The sequence below is a fragment of the Mobula birostris genome, chromosome 8 (assembly GCF_030028105.1).
Source record: "Mobula birostris isolate sMobBir1 chromosome 8, sMobBir1.hap1, whole genome shotgun sequence".
NCBI lineage: Eukaryota > Metazoa > Chordata > Chondrichthyes > Myliobatiformes > Myliobatidae > Mobula > Mobula birostris.
This window is the reverse complement of record NC_092377.1, coordinates 136,373,488-136,397,327: the sequence shown is the minus strand read 5'-3', so window position 1 is coordinate 136,397,327 and position 23,840 is coordinate 136,373,488. Positions and strand designations below refer to the sequence as shown.

Below are 23,840 nucleotides of genomic sequence, written 5' to 3'. Positions count from 1 at the left end.
TAATTTTCCTCCATGACTTGTGGTCTTATGAATGCTGGTCTTTAGGTAAAAGGACTTGAGTCCCAGTCCCAGCAGCCTGAGCAGCAGAGGAGAGAAACCATGAGCGTTTTAAAGGTTATAAAAGAGAAGCAAGCTCTGGTAGAGCGGCCATTTTGGAGAACGGTTGTGTTTGAGATGTAAGCGCCGCAACTGAGTACAAGTGCTGAGGCTTCGGTGAGGGGAGGCTGAACAGCAAGTACAGGTGACGTTGGAAGCACTCTCCCTACTGGAGTGGCTGGGATAGCAGCTGGAGAAGAGGCGGTCTCCTTCTGCAGGACGCGGGAGATCAGGGAGACAGCCAGCGTCCCTGGTGACCTCACCTGCAGGAGGTGCACCCAGCTGCAGGTCCCATCCGGCCGTGTGAGGGAACCGGAGCCAGAGCTGGGTGTTCTTAGGATCATCTGGAATGCCGAGAGCATCGTGGATGTACCTCAGCGAGGAGCTAAGGCGCAGGCAGCAGAGAGTTGGCGACCACCAGGAAAGGTGGCGTGAACGGGCAGACACTGCAAGATTCTCCTACAGCCGTACTCCTCAGCAACAAGTGTACCCTTTTGGATACTCCTGGAAGGGGTTAAAGTAGCAGCAGCCAGGTCAGTGGAAATTCTGATTGGCTCCGGGGCTCAGCAGGGAAGGTTAACGCCAGGCACACCAGGAGTGACAGGACACTCGATTGTTATGGGGACAGACACGAGATCATATGGCTGTAAAACAGTGGTCTGTTGCCTCCTGGGTTGAGGATGCTTTGGACTGGTCACAGAACATTCACAAAGGGGAGAGTGAGACCGTGGGGCACCAACCACATCAGTTGAAACAGGTAAGGGACCCTGTACAGTATGTATAGGGGGTGAGGATAGATTTCTCCCAGTACTAGTCAGGGCAGGAATAAAAAGACAGAACAGATGACTGCATGGCTAAGGAATTACCGCAGAAGACAGGGCTTCAGATTCTTGGATCGTTGCAAACTCTCCTGGGGCAGGGATAACGTGCACAAGGGGGACAGATTGCACCTTAACTGGAGGAGGAGCAGGGGGTCCACTCGTGATCTTGGCAAACTAGTTTACAGGTGGATGGGAACCTCAGTGCCGGGACAGAAAACAATGGGATGGAAAGGAAGGTAGATGTCATGACAAGAAGGTCTGTAAGGAGGAACAGGTAGGAATAAAGCACTAAAATGATACAGGTGGGTTGAAGTATTTTTTTTAAAGCTACAAGTGTAACAGGTAAGGGTGATGAAGTTAAGAGCGTGGATCAGTACTGGATCTATAATGTGGCCACTGCAAAGACATGATTGAGAGAAACGGGATAATTTTATCCCTTCTCTTCCCCTCTTCTTCAGTTCCCCTCTCTTACCACTTCTTTTCTCCTCGGCTGCCTATCACCTCCCCCCTGGTGCCCCTCCTCCTTCCCTTTCTCCCGTGGCCTACTCTCCTCTCCTAGACTTGTTCCCCTGCAGGCCTTTACCTTTTCCCTTTTCCACTTATCACCTGCCAGCTTCTCACAAGCAAGAGAAAATCTGCAGACGCTGGAAATCCGAGCAACACACACAAAATGCTGGAGGAACTCAGCAGGCCAGGCAGCGTCTATGGACGTTTCGGGCCAAGACCCTCCATCAGGACTGGAGGGAAAAGATGAGGAGTCTGAGTTAGAAGGTGGGGGGGGGGAGGAAGAAACACAAGGTGAAAGGTGAAACACTGAGAGAGGGAGGGGTGAAGTAAAGAGCTGGGAAGCCGATTGGTGGAAGAGATACAGGGCGGGAGAAGGGAGATTCTGATAGGAGAGGACAGAAGGCCATGGATGAAAGAAAAAGGGAGGAGCACCAGAGGGAGGTCATGGGCAGGGAAGGAGATAAGGTGAGAGAGGGGAAAGGGAGGCATTAACAGAAGTTTGAGAAGTCGATGTTCATGCCATCAGGTTGGAGGCTACCCAGATGGAATATAAGGTGTTACTCCTGCAACCTGAGTGTGGCCTCATCAAACAGTAGAGGAGGCCATGGACTGACATGTCGGAACGGGAAGTGGAATTAAAATGGGTGGCCACTGGGAGATCCTGTTTTTTCTGGCGGACAGAGCGTAGGTCCGGCTTCTCACTTAAATCTCCCCTCCCCCACCCACCTGGCTTCACCCATCACCCTCCAGCTTGTCCTCCTTCCCCTCCCTCCACCTACTTATTCTGGCCTCTCCCTTTTCAGAAGGTGGTTGGGCTGAAAGGTTGACTGTTTATTCATTTCCACAGGTGCTGCCTGACCTGCTGAGCTCCTCCAGCACTTTGCGTGTATTGCTCAGGAATTCCAGGATCTGCAGAATCTCTTGTGTTTAGGATTGGACGCTTTAATGTTTCAGGTTTTCAATGTTTTAGAAAGGATGTAGAGGGAGGTAAACTGGAGAGCAAGAAGTTGTACTATTGACCAGGGAGAATATCACAGCTGTACACAGAGGGGACATAATGGAGGACTTGTCCACTGAGTGTGCATGGTAGAACTCAAAAATAAGAAGGGTGTAATCACTCTGATGGCATTGTACCAGAGACCTCCCAATAGCCACCAGGACGCTGAGGAACAGATATGCAGGTAGATTGGGGAAAAGTGTAAAGCAATCAAGGTTGTTGTTGTGGGTGACTTCAACTTGCCTGATATAGACTGGGACCTCCTAGTACAAGAGGTTTAGATGGGGCAGAATTTGTTAGCTGCATCCGGTAAGGTTTCTCAAAACAATGTGTAGATAGTCCAACAAGAGGAGGGGCTGTACTGGATACGCTGCTGCATAACAAGCCCAGCCAGGCAACTGACCTTTCAGTGGGGAAGCGTGGTCAGAACTCCTTATGATTTACATTAGCTATAGACATTGGAGGAGAGTATCAGATTGAAGTAGGGCAAATTATGAGAGTATTGGGCAGGGACCAGAATGAGTTAATTGGGAACAACTGTTAATGGGCATGTAAAGTATATTTCACAATTATACACAATCACATTTCCTTTTCTGGTTTCTGATGCAGACAGTGTTGACAATGTGGAGTTTGTGATGATTTGCCCGCAGATTTTAGAACTGGTTTTTTTTAATAGTTTTTATTGATTCACTATGTCAAATTCCAAAGAAGCACAGGGCATGAAGTGCAAAGGAGCTGCTAGTTCATTTAAAGCAGAATGGCTTAATGAAACAGTAGAAACTGCTACACCAAAAGTTCATGAGGCCAAGAATGTGCAGCTATAAGAACTATTTCTGTACAATACAGAAACTGGTGTTACCAGCGTGTATTGTCACGATGCAAAAGTTGCTAGAGAACTTGCAAGTGGGAAGAGGTGGAGGGGTATTTGGAAACTTAACTTCTTAAAGCGTCATTTAGCAAGCAAATCACATATGGACGGTGAGCAAAAACCCCAACAAGAAAATCCTTCATTATCCAAGAGTGCAGATGAATGAGAGCGAAAACAATCAAACCCAGAGGAGATCGAAGTTCTTATTGGCAGTGTTTTGCGAGCTGTTATAATGAGTACCTCTATATATAAAATTCAGTGCACACATGTTGTTGTCACTGGGCAAAAAATTGTACAGTACAAGATTTTTGCGCACACTGGCCATTACAAATTAGAGGGAACATTGTTGATCAGACTTACTGCTTGGGGAAAGTAACTGTTTTTGAGTTTGATGGTTTGCCACATAGCCTCTTCCCTGATGGGAGTGGGACAAACAGTCCATGAGCAGGGTGTGTGGGATCCTTCATGATGTTACTGGCCCTTTTCCGGCACCTTTTTGTTTGTATGTCTTTGATGATGGGTAGGCTAGTGCAAGTGATGTTTTGGGCAGTTTTGACTACCTGTTGTAGAGCCTTCTTGTATGACACAGTGCAGTTTCCGTACCACACAGTGATGCAGCTTGTTTGGATGCTCTCTACTGCACATCTGTAGAATGATGTGAGTATGGATGTGCAAAGTCCAGCTCTCTTCACCCTCCTCTGAAAGTAGAAGTGTTGGTGAGCTTTCTGGGCAAGATGTACTCTAGGACCAAAGGGAGATTGCATGTGATCTGCAACCCCAGGAGATTGAAACTGTTTGCATTTGCCACTGCTGTGGCACTAACGTAGAGAGGAGAGTGAGTGATGCAAATTCTCCTGAAGTCCATAACTATCTCCTTTATCTAGCTGACATTAAGGAAGAAGTTATTTGCCTGGCATCTGACCTCAGGCTCTTCCACCTCCTCTCCGTAGGCTGTCTCGTTGTTGTTGGTGATGAGCCCCACCACTGTCATGTCATCAGCGAACTTGACAATGCAGTTACTCATGTGGTCATATGTGAGCAGAGTGTGCAGCAATAGGCTCAGCCCACAGCCCTTGGGGGCAGGGCACCCGTATTGAGGACATTGGGGAGGGAAGAGTGATTGTGCATTCTGTTGGTTAGGAAGTCAAACACCCAGTTGCACGACAGTGTACTTAGACCGAGGCGTAGGAGCTTGTTCACCAAGGACTGTCAGACAATGGTGTTGAATGCCAAACCGAAACCCAGAAGCAGCATTCTGACGTGTGTTCTTGTTTTTTGGGTGTGTCAGGGCCAGGTGCATGACATCTGTCGCAGAACGATTCTATCGGTAAGCTTATTGGTGAGCGTTCAGTGTGGCAGGAATAGAGATTTTGATTTGAGCCATTCAAAGCACTTCATGATGATTGGTGTCAACGCTACTGGGTGGTGGTCACTTAGTTCCGAACAAGTAGAGTTCTTTGGAGCAGGGACGTTGGTGGCTGATTTGAAACATGTGGGGACAGCAGCCTGGATGAGTGAAGTGCTGAAGTTGTTAGTGAGCTGGTACGCACACCCCCCGAGTACTTGGCCCCAGTCGCTGTCCAGCCCAGCTGCCTTACAGAGCTCGACTTTCTGCAGAATACTTCTGCTCACCCGGGAGGGGGTAGATTTCATGGTCAGCGTTGTGTGGCATGCCTCAAAGTTGTTTAGGTCGATGGGACATATTCCAGTTGAAGGTCTGTGACAAGTGGTATTCCACAGGGATCTATTCTGGGCCCTCTGCTGTATATAAATATATATGTTTGACCAAGACAAAATTCCAATGGGTTAGTAAGTTAGTAGATGATGTACTGATTGGTCGTGTTGTGGATGGTGTAGAAGGGATACAGCAGGATATAGATCAGTGGTAGATATGGGTGGAGAAATGCCCAAGGAAGTTTAATTTGGCCAAAAGTGAAGTATTGCTTTGGGAGATCAAATATAACGGAAGAGTACTCGAACTCCACAGCTTCCTGAAAGTGGCTGTACAAGTTGATGGGGTGGTAAAGAGAGCAAATGGCATGTTTGCCTTCATTAGGCATGGAACTGAGTTCAAGAGTCAAGTTGCAGGTTTCTCAGACTCTAGTTGTGGAGTATTGCAGTCAGGGAGAATGCAAAGACTTTGCAGCGCGTGTCGAGATTTACCAGGATGCTGTTGGATTGCAGGGCATGTGCAACGAGGAAAGTTAAGGCAAACTTGGATTGTCTTCTCTTGATGAGCAGAGCTTGAGGAAAGTTTATAAGATTATAAGAGGTGCATAAGTAGAGAGCCAGCATCTTTTTCTTACGAGTCAAAATGTCTAATTCATTTAAGTTTGACAGAGATGCACAGGGCAAGATTTTATTCACAGAGTGGTGGGTGCCTGGACTGTGCTATCAGGGGTGGTACTGGAGGCAATTACAATGGAGGTCTTTGTAGAAGCCTCTTAGATAGGCACTGGGTCCTGACACTCTTTTGTTGAAACGGGCAGGCGGGGGGAAGGGGACTTTGGGGGTTCTAATGTTTTTCTGCCAATCGTTCTTTTGGGGTTCTTCAGTTTTTCATGGGTGTCTGCAAAGACAAGTATCTCAGGTTGTATACCGTGTGCAATTCTCCAATAATAAGCGGCACCATTTGGATGTGCAGATGATGGAGGGCTGTGGGGGAACGCTGTGCAGGCAGAAGGGACTAGTTTGGTTAGGCACACAATCACCAGTTTAATCAGTTCAGCACAAGACTGTGGGCCAAAGGCCCCATTTCTGTGCTCTACTGTTGTATGTTGTATGTTCAGAACACAGCAACATACATGGAGGCAATACACAGCACGTCATTGAGGACAGAATGGGGAGACTGCAGAAATAAAAACCCTAATGAACTCCACAGATCCAGCACCCTCTGACTAAAGATGCTGTAATTCGTGTAACACACACAAAATGCTGGGAGAACTCAGCAGGCCAGGCAGCATCTGTGGAAAAAAGTACAGTCGACGTCGTAGGCTGAGACCCTTCGGCAGGACTGGGGGAAAGAAGATGAGTCAGAGTTAGAGGGCAGGGGAGAAGGGGAGGGAGAAACACAAGATGATAGGTGAAACTGGGTGGGGGGAGGAGTGAAGTAAAGAGCTGGGAAGTTGATTGGTGAAAGAGATATGGGAATGGAGAAGGGGGAAGTTGATTGGTGAAAGAGATACAGGGATGGAGAAGGGGGAAGTTGATTGGTGAAAGAGATACAGGGCCGGAGAAGGGGGAAGTTGATTGGTGAAAGAGATACAGGGATGGAGAAGGAGGAAGTTGATTGGTGAAAGAGATACAGGGCTGGAGAAGGGGGAAGCTGATTGGTGAAAGAGATACAGGGATGGAGAAGGGGGAAGCTGATTGGTGAAAGAGATACAGGGATGGAGAAGGAGGAAGTTGATTGGTGAAAGAGATATGGGGCTGGAGAAGGGGGAAGCTGATTGGTGAAAGAGATACAGGGCTGGAGAAGGGGGAATCTGAAAGGAGAGGACAGAAGGCCATGGAAGAAAGAAAAGACGGGAGAAGCACCAGAGGGAGGCGATGGGCAGGCAAGGAGATAAGGTGAGAGAGGGAAAAGGGGTGGGGAATAGAGAAGTGGGGGGCATTACTAGAAGTCTGAGGAATCACTGTTCATACCATCAGATTGGAGGCCACCCAGACGGAATACAAGGTCTTGTTCGTGGCACAGTAATTCTTCCTCTCTGTTCTAAAGATACGTTCCCCTGTTCTGAGGCTGTCCTCTCTGGTCCTACACTCCCACCCTCCCCCATACCTAGTGTGCCAGATGCCATAACTACAATCTAGCCCTTCCTGACCAAGGTATTTCCATACCTCACCAATCAGCTGTCTGTACAAACTTCTGCTTACTGGACTGGCTAACTCTTAATCATGGTAACTGCTAATGGAGACACTGACTCGCAGAAAACCAATGTCACACTTTCGCATTCTTGCAAGTAGGAGAATAGCTGTTTTCGGTAGTAGCAGACTCGGTGCAGACACAAGGCTTCGAAGCTGACCACAAGCCAGCTCTGGGGCATAGTATAGCAGTTTGATGTAATGATGACTCACTTCCTGTGGAAAGCATGTTGACATGGTAACACCCCCAGTTCTTCTTTAATCTTGAAATCCTCCAAGCAAACGGCACATGTGTGCTGCGGAAGAAACAAAAACAGAAATTCTTATGCAACATTCATTCCTCCTTGTGCAAACTCGAACTCAATTCTTCAGTGAGGTTCCACCTAACATCAAAGTTCAAAGTAAATTTATTTTTGAAATACATGTATGTTACCAGACAGTATACTATCTTGAAATTCATTTTCTTGCAGGAACTCAAAGTAGAACAGAGAAATTATACAGAATCAATGAAAAACTACACATACTGACTGACAATGAACCAATGTGCAAAAGAAGACAAACCGGGTAAATAAAAAACATATAAATTCTGAAGAATGAGGGGCGATCCCATTGAAACCTATCAAATGGTGAAAGGCCCCGGTAGAGTGGATGTGGAGAGGATGTTTCCTATGGTGGGGAAGTTAAAGACCAGAGGGCACAGCCTCAGAATAGAGGGGCGTCCTTTTAAAACAGAGATGAGGAGGAATTTCTTGACTGGTGAACCTGTGGAACTTGTTGCTACAGGAGGCTGTGGAGGCCAAGTCATTAGGTATATTTAAGGCACAGGATGATAGATTCCTGAAGGGATACAGGGAGAAGGCAGGAGATGGGGGCTGAAAGGAAAAACGGGACAGTCATGCTGAAATGATTGCACACTCGATGGGCCAAATGGCCTAATTCTGCTCCTATATCTTATGGTAAATACTCCTATATCTTATGGTAAATAAGTAAATAAATACTGAGACCACCAGCGTTCTCTTTTGTGATTCTATTGCAGAAAGTTGACCCAAATTTCCTCGCCTTACAATAACATTGATAATGACTTACCCCATGTAAATTTAGCTTTTTTGCATCTCCCCTTGTTATAACCTGGAGAGAGAAAGTAAGTCAGAATGGCATCTCAGAGAGCAGGTAATAGATATCCACACACATCCCATGATACCAGTATGCAGACATTTAGTTATCTGGTGACAAGCTGTAGATGTATGGGCAGTGTCATCACACCACAGGTATCGATACTGTTGCAGTATATGGATACATGAATCTTCCCAAGTACAAGTCTGTAGGACTCCCCACATTCCCAGCCACAAGGTTATAAATTAAGGCAGGGGGAAAAAAAAGTATCTCATCTGTGGTTGAAAAAGAAATTAAAGATAGAATGAAATCTCTACCTACAGAGAAATGGGATAAAATTTTTCAATTAGTTAGTACTTCTTCTATATGTGCTAAACATACCTTAATATAATTTAAAGTAGTACACAGAGCTCATATGTCCAAAGATAAACTAGCTCGTTTTTATTCCCATATAAACCCTACATGTGATTCATGTCACTCTGAGGTGGGTCCTTTAACTCATATGTTTTGGTCCTGTCCTCTTTTGGAAAAATATTGGAAAGACATTTTTGATATTATTTCAACAGTTCCATGTTTTGATTTAAAACCCCATCCTATTACGGCAATCTTTGGATTGCCAATGGTAGAACATAGATCTTTATCTTCTTTCAGCCTCTCGAATGATAGCTTTTGTTACTTTAATGGCGAGAAGATCTATTTTGTTGAACTGGAAGGAAAATAATCCTCCAACCACATTCCAATGGTTTTCTCAAACCATATTAAGTTTAAATTTAGAAAAAATTAGAAGTGATATTTTTGACCCTTCGGTTAAATTTGAAGATACCTGGAAACCTTTTATGCAACATTTTCATATGATGTAATCTGACCTTTCCGAATCTTTTTTCTAAAATTATATGATGCGAGGAGCGGAGTTAGCGACATTATGGATCATGTCTGATACAAGTTGTTGGTCTAGCCCTGTTTTGCCTTTTTTTGGGGGGGTTTTTTCTCTTTTTCTTTTGGGGTTTTTTTTGTTTATATATTTTTTTTCTTCTTTTTATTTCTTTGTTAATGTTTAATCTCATTATGAGTTTGGAAGTCTTTTATTTCTATGTTACTTAAAATTCATTTTATACATGCTGATGAACATTTTTCCAAACTCTTTGTACCAACTTTGTTATTAAGTTTATAATTTTGAAAAATTAATAAAAAGATTTAAAAAGAAAGAATGAAATCTAAGGAACAGGTTTATAACATGCCAGAAACATCAGCGGGCCTAAGGACTGAGAGCATTTTGTAACTAAGGAAAGGAAGAGTAAGGAATTGATAAAGGAAATCAAGGTAGAGTATAGAAGTGGACTAGAGAAAAGCATTACAACAGATTCTGTAACTTCAATCTGCCAATCACCTAGTGTAGCACTGTAGATTATGGAGAGCCAGCATGGCTTTGTGTAGGGCAAGTCACACCTTGTTAACTGAGTTTTTTTTTTGACAAAGTGATGCGGGTGATGAAGGTAGAGCTGTGAATGTTGTCTACATAGATTTTAGTAAAGCATCTGACAAAGTCCCTCATGGGAGGCTCATCCAGATTAGGGTGCATGGGATCAATAGTGAATTGGCCACTTGGTTTCAAACTTGTCTTACCCATGGAAGACAAGAGGGTAGTGATCGAAAGGACTTACTCTAGGTGGATGTCTGTGATTACTGCTGTTCCACAGGGATCTGTATAGGACTCCTGCGGTTTGTGATGTATGTAAAAGACCTGAATGAAAACGTAGATAGGTGGGTAAGTTTGCATATGATGTGAAGATTGGTGGTGTTGTGGATAGCACAGATGGATGAACAGGAATACAATGGGATATTGATATGGACAGAGAAATGGCAGATGGAGTTTAACTCAGCCAAATGTGAAGTTTTGCACCTTGGTAGGGCAAATGTAAAGAGACAGTGCACTGTTATGGGCAAGACCCTTAAAAGTGTTGATGAGCAAAGGGATCTTGGGGTTCAAGTTCATAGCTCATTGAAAGTGTCTACACAGGTTGATAGGGTGGTTGAAGGCATATTGCATACTTGCCTTTGCTAGTTGAGGCACTGAATTCAAAACTTAAGAAATTATACTGCAGCTTTACAAAACTCTAGTTAGGCCGCAACTGGAGTATTGTGAACTGTTCGAGCCAACCATCATAGGAATATATTGAGGCTTTGGAGAGCGTGCAGAAGAGGTTACCAGGATGCTGCCAGGATTAGAGAGCATGCGCTATAAGGAGAAGTTGGACAAACTTGGGTTATTTTCTCTGGAGTGGTTGAGGCTAAGGGGAGATCTGATACAGGTTTACAAGGTTATGAGAGGCACAGACAGAGTAGACAGAGAGTATCTTTTTTTTCCAGGGTTAGAATATCTAATACCAGAGGGCATGCGTTTAAGGCGAGATGGGGTAGCCTCAAAGGAGATGAGAGAGGCAGGTTGATTTTTTTTTACACTCAAGGGAGTGGTGGGTATCTGGATTGTGCTGCCTGGGGTGGTGGTAGAGGCAGATACATTTGGGACTTTGAAGAGACAGTCAGATAGGCACATGAATAGGAGGACATTGGAAGGATGCGGACATTGTGTAGGCATAAAGGATTAGTTTAGTTGGGCATTTGATGATTATTTTATTTGGTTCAGCACAACATTGTGGGCCAAAGAGGCTGTCCCAGTGATGTACTGCTGTGTGTTCACTCTGCATCTACAAGCTACCACTCACCTAGTGTGCCAGACACTGTAACTACTCCCTGTGACCAAAAACAAACGCCATTGGTACAGTTTTGTTCTAATTGGCTCTTGCCAATCAGTCTTTCTCTCTGGCCTTCCCTGGAGAATGTTTACAAAGGTTGGGGGGGAGGGGTTAGGTTTCACCATTTGCCAGTGATGGGAAAACAGAAGAGGGTCGTTTTAAGGGAATGGATTCTGTGGGAGAGCATTATCCACATTTCCTTGAATCTTCACTCCAGGGTAGACATCCTTCAGGTAGTGCTGTACACTGAGCATCCCAACTGGACCCAAGGCTTGGCATAGTAAAACAGCAGTGTGATCAGTAAATTTGGTTACAGACTGGAGTCTGCACCTATTCACTTTACCTCTTTGTATCCATATCTCTCATTCTGCGCCTGATGACGGAGTTTACTGAAAGGGAACAGGCAGATGGTTAGGTGACAAAAAGCTGGAATCACCCATTTTAAACCAATCCAGTTGTACAGTTTGAGTGAAGGCATTTCTGTGTGCAAGCGACATTCAAAAGCAGGTACAGCTCTAGGGTAGAACCACAGAATTCTGTGTCCTGCACGGTGCATTCCAAATTTTCAACCATCAGAAATACACCCACTTGGTCAGGGTGGAAAGTTGCACCTTAAAGAGACGCACAGCAGCTTGAAAAAGCAACTTCTGTTTGGCAGAGCTACAAATCCTGATGTGTAGGTAGTGCCGTGGGAGGCCAGGGATAGGTATGCACTGTCTGGGGTAGGGAAAGAGTGAGTGTGAAAGGATACCAGTCAGGGATCATTGTAGGATGTAGTCAAGAAAGTTGTGCCAAAGCACTGCATAAATAAAACTTCCGGTAATTCCCTCTTTCACCGTTCCCATTCCCGTTTCCTTCTCTCAGCTCATCTCCTAACTTGCCCATCACCTCCCTCTGGTGCTCCTCCCCCTTCCCCTTCTTCCATGGCCTTCTATCCTCTTCTATCAGAACACTCCTTCCCCATCCCTTTAACTCTTTCAACTTCCCAGCTCTTTACTTTACCCCCTCCCTCCCCCAGTTCCACCCATCACCTACCGCCTTGTACTTCTTCCTCCCCTCCCCCCACCTTCTTGCTCAGACTTCTCATCTTTGTTTTTTCCAGTCCTGATGAAGAGTCTCGGCCCAAAACGTCGACTGTTTTACTCTTTCCCATAGATGCTGCCTGGCCTGCCGAGGTCCTCCAGCATTCTGTGTAAGCAGCTAAAGGGTTAATGACTTTACCAGGGCAGGATAGCTGTGGGGATTCAGGCACTCAAGGGTGTATTATGTTTCAGATTGGCCTCTTTCTCACACTGCGATGAAGTACTTCAATGACTCATTACCTCAACCCAGAAGATAACACAATCACTTCATCCAGAGACACAAGAGAAACTGCAGAGGCTGGAAATGTGAAGCAGCACACAAAATGCTGGAGGAAGCCAGCAGGTTAGGCAGCATCTGTGGAGACAAAATGGACAGATGACATGGTGGGACGAGCTGAAACGTCAACTGTTCATTTCCTTCCACAGATGCTGCCTGACGCACTGAGTTTCTCCAGAATTCAGTGTGCAGCTCCCTTCATCGAGAAATGTTCCTTTCCATTTATATTTTGAAAACCTCACAGAGAATCTAATTCCTTGTGCAGTCATTTCTCACTCAGCGTTACAATTGGCCGACACAGTTACTGAGCTCCGTGGTGCCCAACACTAATCCTCACATTTTGATCCTCCCCAGAAATGAAAGCAGGTCCGACAGCCTGCAGGAGTGAAAACAAGCAGAAGCATTTACAGAATGTCTTTAACATACAGGAAACGTTAAATGGTGTGGAAGGAGCAAAGGCTTGATCAGGTAGGTGAGTTTAAAACGTAAAGAGGCAGACAGAACGAAGAATTGAACTGCACGATGTGTAACCAGACTGCTGAAAGTGTGGACGGTGAGGGTGATGGACAAGAAGCCAGTTAGTTAAATGGACTATCTGAGGTGAGAGTGTGGGTGAAAGTCACAGACTGGGAGGAACAGAACCATCGATGTTTTGAAAAAGGTGGTTCTGGTACTGGGGAGCCTATGAGGTTAGTGAGGATGGGCGAGCAGGACTTGGGAAACTGGGAGAAGAATTTTGGTGGTCAGAAGTGCCAAGTGCAAATTAGAATATAACTGGTGTTTTACAAAAGCACCAACAATGAGGGGTTCGGCATAAAAACAGAAAGCACTCAATGTGGCAAACTGCGAGCTTGAAGTCACTTTGATAGAACGAGAACAGAGGCTCCAAACTCTTTCAGAAAGAAGGACGAGATTCAGTCCACGGCCTCCTCCACTGCCGCGATGAGGCCACTCTTGGGTTGGAGGAGCAGCTTATCTTCCGTCTGGGTAGCCTCCAACCTGATGGCATGAACATTGATTTCTCGAACTTCCGGTGATTCCACCCTCCCCCTTTCTCCATTCCCATTCCCGTTTCTCTCCCTCACCTCTTTACCTGCCCATCATCCCCATCTGGTGTTCCCCCCCCTCTTTCGCCCGTGTTCTTCTACCCTCTCCAATCAGATTCCAACCCCACCTCCAGCCCTCTATCTCTTTCACCTATCAGCTTCCCAGCTCTTTAGCACCCTCCCCTTCCCTGCTGCACCTATCACCTACCACCTTGTACGTCTTCCTGCCCTCCCCCCACCACCTTCTTGCCTTAACTTCTCATCCTTTCTCCAGGACCGATGAAGGGTCTCAGACCGAAGCGTTTGCTGTTTACTCTTTTCCACAGACGCTGCCTGGCCTGCTGGGTTCCTCCAGCATCTTGTGTCTGTTACTTTCAGGAAGAAGAGTAGCCGCTCTTGGGGAGACATGTCTGAGTGCACTAGGCAGGGAGCAGTAAGAGGAAACACCCTCGTTGGCAGCGTTCTGTTTTTCATTCGTGCTGACACACAATTTAAACACTGACTGATGGAGTCGACGTGACAGGGTGCAGCACATAAAGGTCAAGTTTATTGTCATCTTATATACAGCCAAATGAAACAACGTCCCTCTACACCACAGTGCGTCCACAAAACACATCACACACAGCACATAAAACGAAACATTACCATTACCACAAGTAAGTTAATAAAATATCATTCAAAATGCAAACAGCACACAGCGCAGATACACAGTAGACAGCTCGCTACTACGGTGACGAGACCTCAGTGGTGGCAAGGTATACATTCGTCTCCGGTAAGAAGTTGTTACCCAGTCTGGCTGTGTTGAAACTCCTGTACCTCCTTCCTGACGGGAGTGGGTCAAAGAGCTTGTGGGACCCTCCACAACAGTGAGCCTATGGAACACACTTCGGCGCTGGCTGGTCAAATGTATTGGCGCACTCTCCCCACCATGCTCCGTGTGCTTGCCAACCCCACTGAATCATAAAGTACGCATAAAAGCTATTTGATCTAAAGGAGTTTCAAATTAGTTCCGTGCCTCCGCTTTTGCCTCCTAGCCCCAACGACTTCCCTTTGCACTTACTGCTTTGCCTGTTGTTACACTTCAACCACCTTCTGGAAGGCGGTCTCCATCCTCTAGCTACCCCCACCCTTGTGAGTAATTTGACCCGAAATCCTGCAATCCTCGCAGTCGCTATAAACGTTAGACTGTGGCACAGGCAATGCTTCTTAGATTTTGGAGGCAAACTGCACATCGCCACTCTACCACTATCAAATGAAAAATCCAGACAACCCCCATCACCAGCATCTCCGCTCTCCACTGTTACCAACTTACACTTGGTCCACGAGTGTGTAAAGATGTTGTTGTTTTATCCATGCACTTACAAACACTATTTCTATTTATTTTGCAGGCTTCAATTTACTTTTGTTCAAGTGCTAAATAAACCCTTTACAGCCTCCTGCCAAAGGGAGCCAAAAATAGCCTTGAATATTTGATAGCAGTCTGCTGCCTCTGGTCCAATTGTTTGTGTCAGGAAGTTGACTTCCTTGACAAGCCTGCACATCATGTTCCCAGGCGAGACACCGGAAACACAATGATCTGGGTAGAGAAGAGATTGGAAACGACTGTTTATGCAAGAGTCAGGTAATGGCAGCTTTATCGCTAAAAATAAGGGGCTGGCTTCAAAAAGAGATGCGTAGGTATTTCTCCTACCTTCTGTGTCTCTGGAATTCTCTGCCCCCAAGACTGACGGAGGCCGGGTGACTACGGTGGAGATAGATAAATATTTAGAAGATCTAGGAATTGTGGGTTACAGGGAACTGGCACAGAAGGGAAGACTGACCATGATTATATTGATGGGATTTCATGGGTCTGGCGGTCTACTCTTGCTCTGATTTCCCCGTGTTCTCAGGCACTTAGCCATGTGTACCCAAGCTGTAGCAGAAATGGCAGCACAGTGCAACTTGTGAGATTCTACGAATCCTTGTTGACCCTGATGTCCGACCCGGAACACACTCACTGATCAGTGCCTGTGCCCTCTTCTGTTCCGATCTTACACACACAAACACACACACACACACACACACACACACACACATACACACAGGGTCTAACTAATTTGACATGGATGCCAGGACCAAATCTCAACCTTCAGAAAAGTCAGAAAAAAAATCAAGTCAAACCTCTCCCTTTCTGTAACTTCCTTCATCTCTACAAGCCTCGGAGGATTTTTGTTCCCCCAACTCTAGCCTCTTAAAACATCACCAGCTTGATCACTCAGTTGCTGGCTACTGAGCCATCAGCTGCCCAAGCTCTACACAATTCCCTGCTGAAGAGTTTGCTGCTGCTGTTTGCCCGGGACTCTGACTATCTGCCCAATATTTCCTGATCTGGATTTGTATCAAATTTTGCATGCGTTCTGTGTAGCAGCCAAGAAATGTCACTAAATTAAAGGCACTATGCTGATGTGAGCAGTTCTACTCAGTATTCAGTGCCCTGTGGATGGAGACTATTCAAATCACCTCTCTCGAATAAACTCCCCACCTTCTTCCATTTTCTCTCTTCAGTTATCCACATTTCTAAACACTACTTTGGACTATTTCCAACACATTACCTGATGGGAATTCCATCTTTATCAACCATACAAATAAAAATGTTCTTCGTTCTTTTGGTGGCTACCAGTCTGTGATTACTAACTAAACACCCACTTACTTACTTCCGGCCTGTTAAGCCGCTGGCGTTTAGGGCAACAATGAAGGTCCTCCATCTTTGGCTGTGTTCAGGGCTTCCTTCATCGTGTCAGTAGCTGCCTCTCGTTTTTCACTACTGTCAGACACACAAGTCCCGTGTGGAGACTCAGGACAACCATCACACTCAGATGTTTCCCTAACAATTTTTTTTTGACCAGTCAGGGTTGTTCACCCTGAGCCAAACCCCCAAACCTGGAGAACCAGTGGACCACTCTTAGTCTGGCCTCTACATTTTGACCTGTTTGGCATGGGTGACCCTACCAAGAGCCAAAGCACAAGGCCCTGACTCCATCCAACACTGTTCTCCGGGTCATTGAGGCACGCAAGCCTCCAAACCCAACAATAAGTTTGTGGTCCTCTTTGAGGAACTAAAAGTACGACAGGAAATCACTTCTTTATGAAAACACATCAGATTATAGTTATATGGTTATGGTTATTTCCTCTACATGCCTGGTTTTCTGCAGTAACCAGTGCTAAAGGCTTGGTACCCTACAACTATGGAAACTTCGAGAGTAAAACCTGCACATTAAAAGGGGAAGTTTCTGCATAGCAAGATATCACGGGGCAAGTGTGTGATTTTTCTATCTGTTTTTTTTCAAAGCAAATTAAGTCCCATAAAATTCTAACTCTGGATAAAAGTAAACAAGTTATGGCAATGTCCAGAAACATGTGACTCTCCAAAATGAACAGTCGATTGAGCACTTCTTTGAAGCATAATCACTGTTGTAACATTGGAAACACAGCAGTTAATGTGCACTACAGCAAACTGCCCAGGAAGACAATCAGATGAGCGGCCCAGAAGTTGATGATAATTTTGTCTGTTGAGGGATAATTATTAGCCCAAACACCCAGGATATTTCTTTGAAGTCGTTCCAATCCTTATGCCGGTACTGCATTGGAGTATTGGCTTAACACTTGGAATATTGCATTCAGTTCTGGTGATCTCATTATAGGAAGAATGTAGGAGTTTTATAGAGAGTGAGGAGGAGATTTACCAGGATACTGCCTGGCTACGGGGCTTATCTTATAGGTCAAAATTGAGCTGGGCCTTTTCTCTTTGGAGCAAAGGAGGATGAGAGGAGACTTGATAGAGGAGTACAAAGGGCAAGAGCCAGAGACTTTTTCCCAGGGTGGAAATGGCTAATACCAGGGGGCATAATTTTGAGGTGATTGGTCGAAAGTGTAGGGGGGGATGTCAGAGGTACGTTCTTTACACAAAGAGTGCATGGAACGCCCTGCCAGGGGCAGTGGTAAAGGCGGACACACCAGGGGCACTTAAGGGACTCTTAGACAGACACATGGACGATAGAGAAATATGGAGGGCTATGAAGGAGAGAGGGGTTAGATTGAACTTAGAGTAGATTAAAAAGTTGGCACATCATTGTCCAAAGCGCCTGTGCTGTTCTTAAATTTAGGATTGGATCTCTGGAATGAATCTTGAATCCACAAGTTCTGACGGGAGTTGGGGGGCAAGATTGCTGGCTCCTGGCCATGGGTAATATATTATAATTTAGTGAAATTACCTTTTTTTGCGACTGTAACATAGAACAGTACAGCACGGGAACAGACCCTTTGGCCTGTGACTGCCGGGATTTAAGTCCCACTACAGAAGCTAGAATGCAACCTCTTTCCACTTCTGAAGCATTATCATCCTGTCTTCCCCGATTTAACCGACGGAAGAAACTATTTAATCCTTTAGCAATGCCACTCAGTCCCAGGACAAGCACTATGCTTTCGGATCACTGAAGTCACGAACAGGAGTGATACAAAGTTCAAGTTCAAAGGTGACGCTTCCACCCGCCCCCATCATTTCCACGGGCATGCCACCTCCTCCAGGTTTCACACAGCCTTAAGCCAGTGAACAGCAGCTTGTCAGCACAACTCTTATAAACACAATGCTGGTTTCCTGTCCATCCTGCTCAGCATTTCTGCTTTAGCTGCCTGCTGGATATAAATATCACCTGCATTGTTGTTTGACTACATGGAGTCGGAAATGCCACTTTGTGAAACAGTGAGAGTAGCCTGCCTTTAGGAGCATGCACAGATAATACCAGAGAGAGGAGCAAGGAAAGGCCTTGAAAGGGAAGCAATTTGAATCATGGCTTGAGTGTAACGTCTCCTCCAAGTTCCTCACAACATCCAGCAGGTCAGCAGCACTGTCAATACAGCCCTTTGAAGCATCCAAGTGCTGAGTATTTCTGCCTTGTCTGCCTATCAAGGAACCTCATGGGGTCGGAGCGACTCTTGCAGACGCAGTCGGAGCCATGACGGGCTCCCACGGACGGTGCTCAGGGACACCGTGGACTCCTGCAGAGCGAGCAAATGGAAGCAACGTGCAAGCTAGCGGCAGGACACTGGCTTCTCACCACGGGAACCTGGGTTCTAAACCAGCCAGCGGTGATTCCTGCAAGATAGTGTGAACAGTGTGCACGACGCATCTTATAGCACTTTCCAATTTGGCCTTCCTGACCGGTGGCTAACAGACACCGGTGCTAGTCAGAGACCAGTCTATGGTACACTACTGAGTGTAACTATGGTACAGTGTAATGGTGACAGCACAAACACAGCACGCTTTCATCATCTACCGTGAATGCTGCCTGGGCAGGGTGAAAAGCATTATCAAGGATGCATCTCACCCTAACCATGGACTTTTTACTCTCCTCCCATCCAGCAGGCACAGGAAGAGCTTCTTCCCTGAGGCTGTGACCCTGCTGAACCTCATATCACAGCGCTAAGCAATATTGCATCCATATTGTACTGTCTCAGTACTTCTATATTTGTGTGCTTTAGCACTTACTTTTTATACGCAGTTATTTTGTAAATAACACTATTCTTTGCATCTCTGGTCAGATGTTAACCGCATTTCATTGGCTTTGTATCTGTAATCGGCACAATGACATTACAGTTGAATCTAATCTAATCTAATCTAATCATTAGCACAGAAACACATGATACAGGAAGATCGGGCAAACACCCACTGACAAGCTGACTACGGATTACCTGATAAAATAACAGCAGAATATCAGGCTCAGCACAAAGACAAAGATCCCGGTGCCAAATATCACCATGTAGATATTTAACGGAAGATCCTGGAAGGTTATCGGAGGCATTGTGCACGACTTATTCGAGTAGATCAACCTCAAACCACAGAAACATCCTAGAAAGTGGGAGAAAGCAAAGACGTTAATGGCTAACACAGCACAAGTGTAAGAAGGCTTTCACTGCCCTCTCCTATTTCTAACTGATATCCCATTGCAAATTTACTCTGCCACTATGCTGATCCCAAAAGCATCACTCATGCCTGTGCCTAGGAGTATTTAGTTAAAAGCTATTCCACTACAGGAAGAATCATGGCCAGGTGCCTTCACCAATTTTGTTTTTCAATACAGAATAACGGTTCTTATTCCACTCTTGCAAAAGAGACCATGCCAGAAATGTGGCGATTTCATAACAACATAGCAATATGAATGACCCACAGCCTCATTACAGCTTGTACAAGGTTGGAGAGTAGAACCGATTCATGACAGTATGAGCTTAGGCCTTCGTTGTAGTTATCCAGGAACTTTAAAAGAGGAAGAGCTGATAATCATTTATTGATCATCAGCTCTTTGATCAGAACATCCAATGTCATTGGGAATTGGCCAAGTGATCACATTATTGTTGGTAGAATCTCAGATGGTGACGAGAGAGCGATATATCAGCTAGTTGAGTGATGTTGCAGCAACAACAACAACCCTGCACTCAACGTCAGTAAGTTGTGGATTTCAGAAAGGGTAAAGTGAGGGAACACACACCAGTCTTCAGAGAGGGATCAGAAGTGGAGGGAGTGAGCAATTTCAAGTTCCTGGGTGTTAATATCTCTGTGGATCTATCCTGGGCCCAGTATATCAATGCAGCTTCAAACAAGGCAAGACAGTGGCTCTATTAGGAGTTTGAGGAGACATGGTATGTCACTAAAGACCCTCGCAAATTTCTGGAGATGTACCTTGGAGAGCATTTTAACAGGTTCATCACCGTCTGGTATTCGGGGGAGAGGGGGCTACTGCACAAGATCAAAATAAGCTGCAGAGAGTTGTAAACTTAGTCATCTCCATCATGCCATCAAGGGCACTAGCCACCGTAGTATCCAAGACATCTTCAAGTAGTGATGCCTCAGAAAGGTGGCATCCATCATTAAGGATCCCCATCACCCAGGTCATGCTCTCTTCTCATTGTTACTGTGAGGAAGGAGGTACAGAAGCCTGAAGACACACACTCAGTGATTCAGGAACAGCTTCTTCCGCTCTGCCATCCGATTCCTGAATGGACATTGACCCCAAGAAAACAACCTCACTTTTTTTCTCTTCCCACTTTTGCACTACGTATTTTATATATATATATATGTATGACTCTTGCGGGCTGCCCTCAGCACACCCCCTGTGTTGGCCGTTGACACAAATGAGGTATTTCCCTCCGGGAGAAGGCTCAGGAGATTGAAGATTCGAACGGCCAGATTTGGGAACAGCTTCTTTCCAACTGTGATAAGACTGCTGAACGGATCCTGACCCGGATCTGGGCCGTACCTTCCAAATATCCAGACCTGCATCTCGGTTTTTTTGCACTACCTTACTTTCCCTTCTCTGTTTTTTATTTATGATTTATAATTTAAATTTTTACTATTTACTATCGATTTGTACCCCAGGGAGCGCAAAGCGCAGAATCAAATTTCACAGTGGCGATTGTACGCTCTAGTATCAATTGTTTGGCGAGAATAAAGTATTTCACTGTATCTTTTGATGCACGTGTGACAAATAAAACTCATCGTAGCTTATAAATCGGACAATTGTTCCACAATTCTTTGAAACATAACCTGAGTTGCCAAACAGATGCTTAAAAGATTTTATTATATAATCATATTTTAAACAGATGCATATACTGTATATCAATATAGTAAAAAAAGTGGAAGGCAAAAACTCTGTAGGTGAACAGAGAAATTTGTAAATACTGAAATATTAACAAAATCACAAAGTATATACAGAATAAGGATTTTCTAGAGGAACAGATGATCTTAACCTAAAGGTATTAAACTCTGCAGTGATATTTGGCTGGAGTACCATGATGAATGTAATCCCTATTTGTAGCAGGGCAGGTAGACGAGGTGGGAAAGAAAGTGCAAAAAGTAAAAGACGGAAGTTCATGCAGAAAATGTAAAAAACCACTCATTAGGCCACAACTGGTACAATTTTAAAGCTGGAGATGGATTAGGAGAACAAGTATATTACCAGAGCTCAGGTATGGCAAGGCTGGAGATAGTTCAAAAGAATCTAAGAGGAGGTGTAATCAAGGTTGATAGAATTCTGGGGCTTTAATGAGCAGAAGAGGAAGTCATAACCCAAGGAGAAAGACCTACTGTCCATTTCCTGCCGTAGATACTTCCTGAACTGCTGGGTTCTTCCTGAGTGTGTTGGTCAAGACCAAGGTAAGGCTTGAAGGAGAGATGAAGAAAAATACTTTCAGCCGAAGCGTTTGGGACCTGCAAGTCTGCCAGCAAGATTGGTGCGGGCAGACTCTTTGTCGCATCTGATCCGCTAGGGTCAGCATTCGATATACTGTAATCTATAGGCACGGAGCAGGAATGTGACCAACGTGGGCACGGCTCGATGGCCAGATTGATTCTGTCCGGCTGATTTCCCCGATTCTATCACACCGCGCTACCTTATTTGTTGTGGCGCCCTTGCCACAAATCGATCACGGAGAGAAGATTTCCAAGTTTACTGCGTTACTGGATTTAAGTGAGTGCAGCTACCGGGGAGGAGGGGGGTCTCAGCAAGAAAATGTGACCAATCTCTCGAGAGGTACTTCAATCGCCGTAGACATACAAATGTGCAGCCGCTGGAAATCCAAGGAATTTGCTTCAATCGCGGTAGAAACCAATTGTGAAGAGCCGTCTCCGAAACAAAGGGGCATCGAGGTAAAGTGGTCACTTACAACAGGACAAACCAACATTTCAGGGCGGATCTCGCTACCCAGTGATGGCGGTGTGGACCTCCCCGTTAAATGGAGTGGCTCGAGAAGATCGTGCAGAGACGTTTACTGGGAGCCTTGATATTTTTGTGAGGGAAAGGGATTTGATAAAGACAGACTGAAAGGGGTAGAAGAACTGCATCGGGTCTAAGCACTGCGACTTGTTGGGCCAGAAACCCCTTATCTATCAGGATGAATCTATGCGCATCTATTTCTTCATTGCAAAAGGAGTGATATTGTCAGTACAATGGGACTTAGACCGGTGCTCAGCTGGAGTCTGAATTTACTTCTGGGCTGTACTGCACCTTTCCTGTTGATAGGCCGCTCACACACTAGCTATAATGTATGTTTACACAGATAGTTTATCATTAAGCAAGGGCAGAACGCACCACTCCTTACAAGTATTGTCGACTAATCTCTGCCGCTCTGCTGTCTTAGAGCACTGACCCCCCTCTGCTCCGCCACCTTCCAGCCGCCTCCACGCAACCCCCTACACCCCGACCCCTCCTACTTCCCCGCACTGAACCCCCCCTCCCCCACCACCACCCCCGGCACTGCCCGACCCTTCTCGTTATCGCAAGGCTTCAAACCTCGGTGCTCTCCCGCTCCAGAACCGGGTCGACGGCACTCCCTGCGACGCCGCGGCCGCTGACTATGTGAGGCGGGGGGGGGGGGGCGCATCCAGCCTGCGGTGCGGCGGCGGGGACAAAGCCAGCCGGCTCGCCACCGAGCCATGCGAGGGACATCAGTCCCCATTGTTCGCAGATCTGGCCTTCATCCCTCCCTCTCACACACACACACACACACACACAAAGATGCAACGAAACGAGCCGCCCAGACCAGCGAGACAATAGGGAGAATTAACTGGCCTCACCGTTACACCACTGGAACGGGTGCATCAATAGTGCTGGGTACTGAGCTCACCCACGGGACTGGTGATAGGGGAACTGTGCACGCTCCGGGGTCCGTCCCTCCCGAGAACAGCGCCAGGACTCCTGCGTTACACCGACAGGGATAAAGCCCCAGGGAATCCCGCCGTCTATCCCGAACAGCCGCTCAAAATAAAAGCTCGAGGAGCTGAACCCTCTTCCTCTTCCTCTTCAACCCAAGGCCAAGTGTGCCTGTGTGCCGCAGAGCTGAGCAGGAGGCGCCGTCCGTTCTCGCCCTCCACGCCCCCTTCCACCCCCTGGCTGTCAGCACGGCCCCCCGGAGGGTGTTTGCAAACAGCCGAGGCGGTTGTAAACGGGTGGATTAGCGAAAAAAATGAATGTAAGACGCTGTCAGGCCGCACAAGAAAGCTCGTGTTTGTTTATGGGGAACAGTTTGTGGCAGAAGGCGAGCTGAAAGCTTTCACTCCGCGGGCTTGCATGTTCGGCGCCGCCCGTGCTTCATCCAGTCTCAGGTACGCGCACACGGGTAGCGTGTCCGCAGTTCCTAGCCCCGTCCCGTCGCTTCGGGATCCGCACCTAATTTCGGCTCGAGCGGCGAAAGAAACGGGCTGGAAAGCTCCAGCCGGTCCAGCGAAGTGGGCGGCGCGGGATCTGCAATCTGGAGCGAGGGGTGATCCGGCATCTGCAGATCTCCTCATGTCTGCGGGAGGTACCCGGCGGGTCGGGCAGTCGACGATTCGGGTCGAGATCCTTCATCCGGGGCTGCTGCTGCGGAGAATCTTCCAACAGATCAAAC

General features: G+C 46.2%; 1 protein-coding gene across 3 annotated transcripts in view; it reads right to left on the bottom strand.

The window, feature by feature from the left end:
* rnf122 (ring finger protein 122) overlaps nt 1-23,322 on the bottom strand; it is a 30,945-nt gene extending 7,623 nt beyond the window's left edge. The window contains exons 1-5 of one of the 3 annotated variants that reach the window (XM_072266380.1): nt 23,029-23,322; nt 19,152-19,308; nt 11,363-11,408; nt 8,240-8,281; nt 7,367-7,449 (exon numbers count right to left, since the gene is read on the bottom strand). In XM_072266380.1, the coding sequence (XP_072122481.1) occupies nt 7,367-7,449; nt 8,240-8,281; nt 11,363-11,408; nt 19,152-19,308; nt 23,029-23,053 (353 nt within the window). In that variant the 5' untranslated portion in view covers nt 23,054-23,322. Of the gene's footprint in view, nt 1-7,366; nt 7,450-8,239; nt 8,282-11,362; nt 11,409-19,151; nt 19,309-22,744; nt 22,934-23,028 lie in introns of those variants that run through there. The other 2 variants (XM_072266379.1, XM_072266381.1) reach the window with 2 other exon arrangements.
* Between the last annotated feature and the right edge of the window lie 518 nt (nt 23,323-23,840).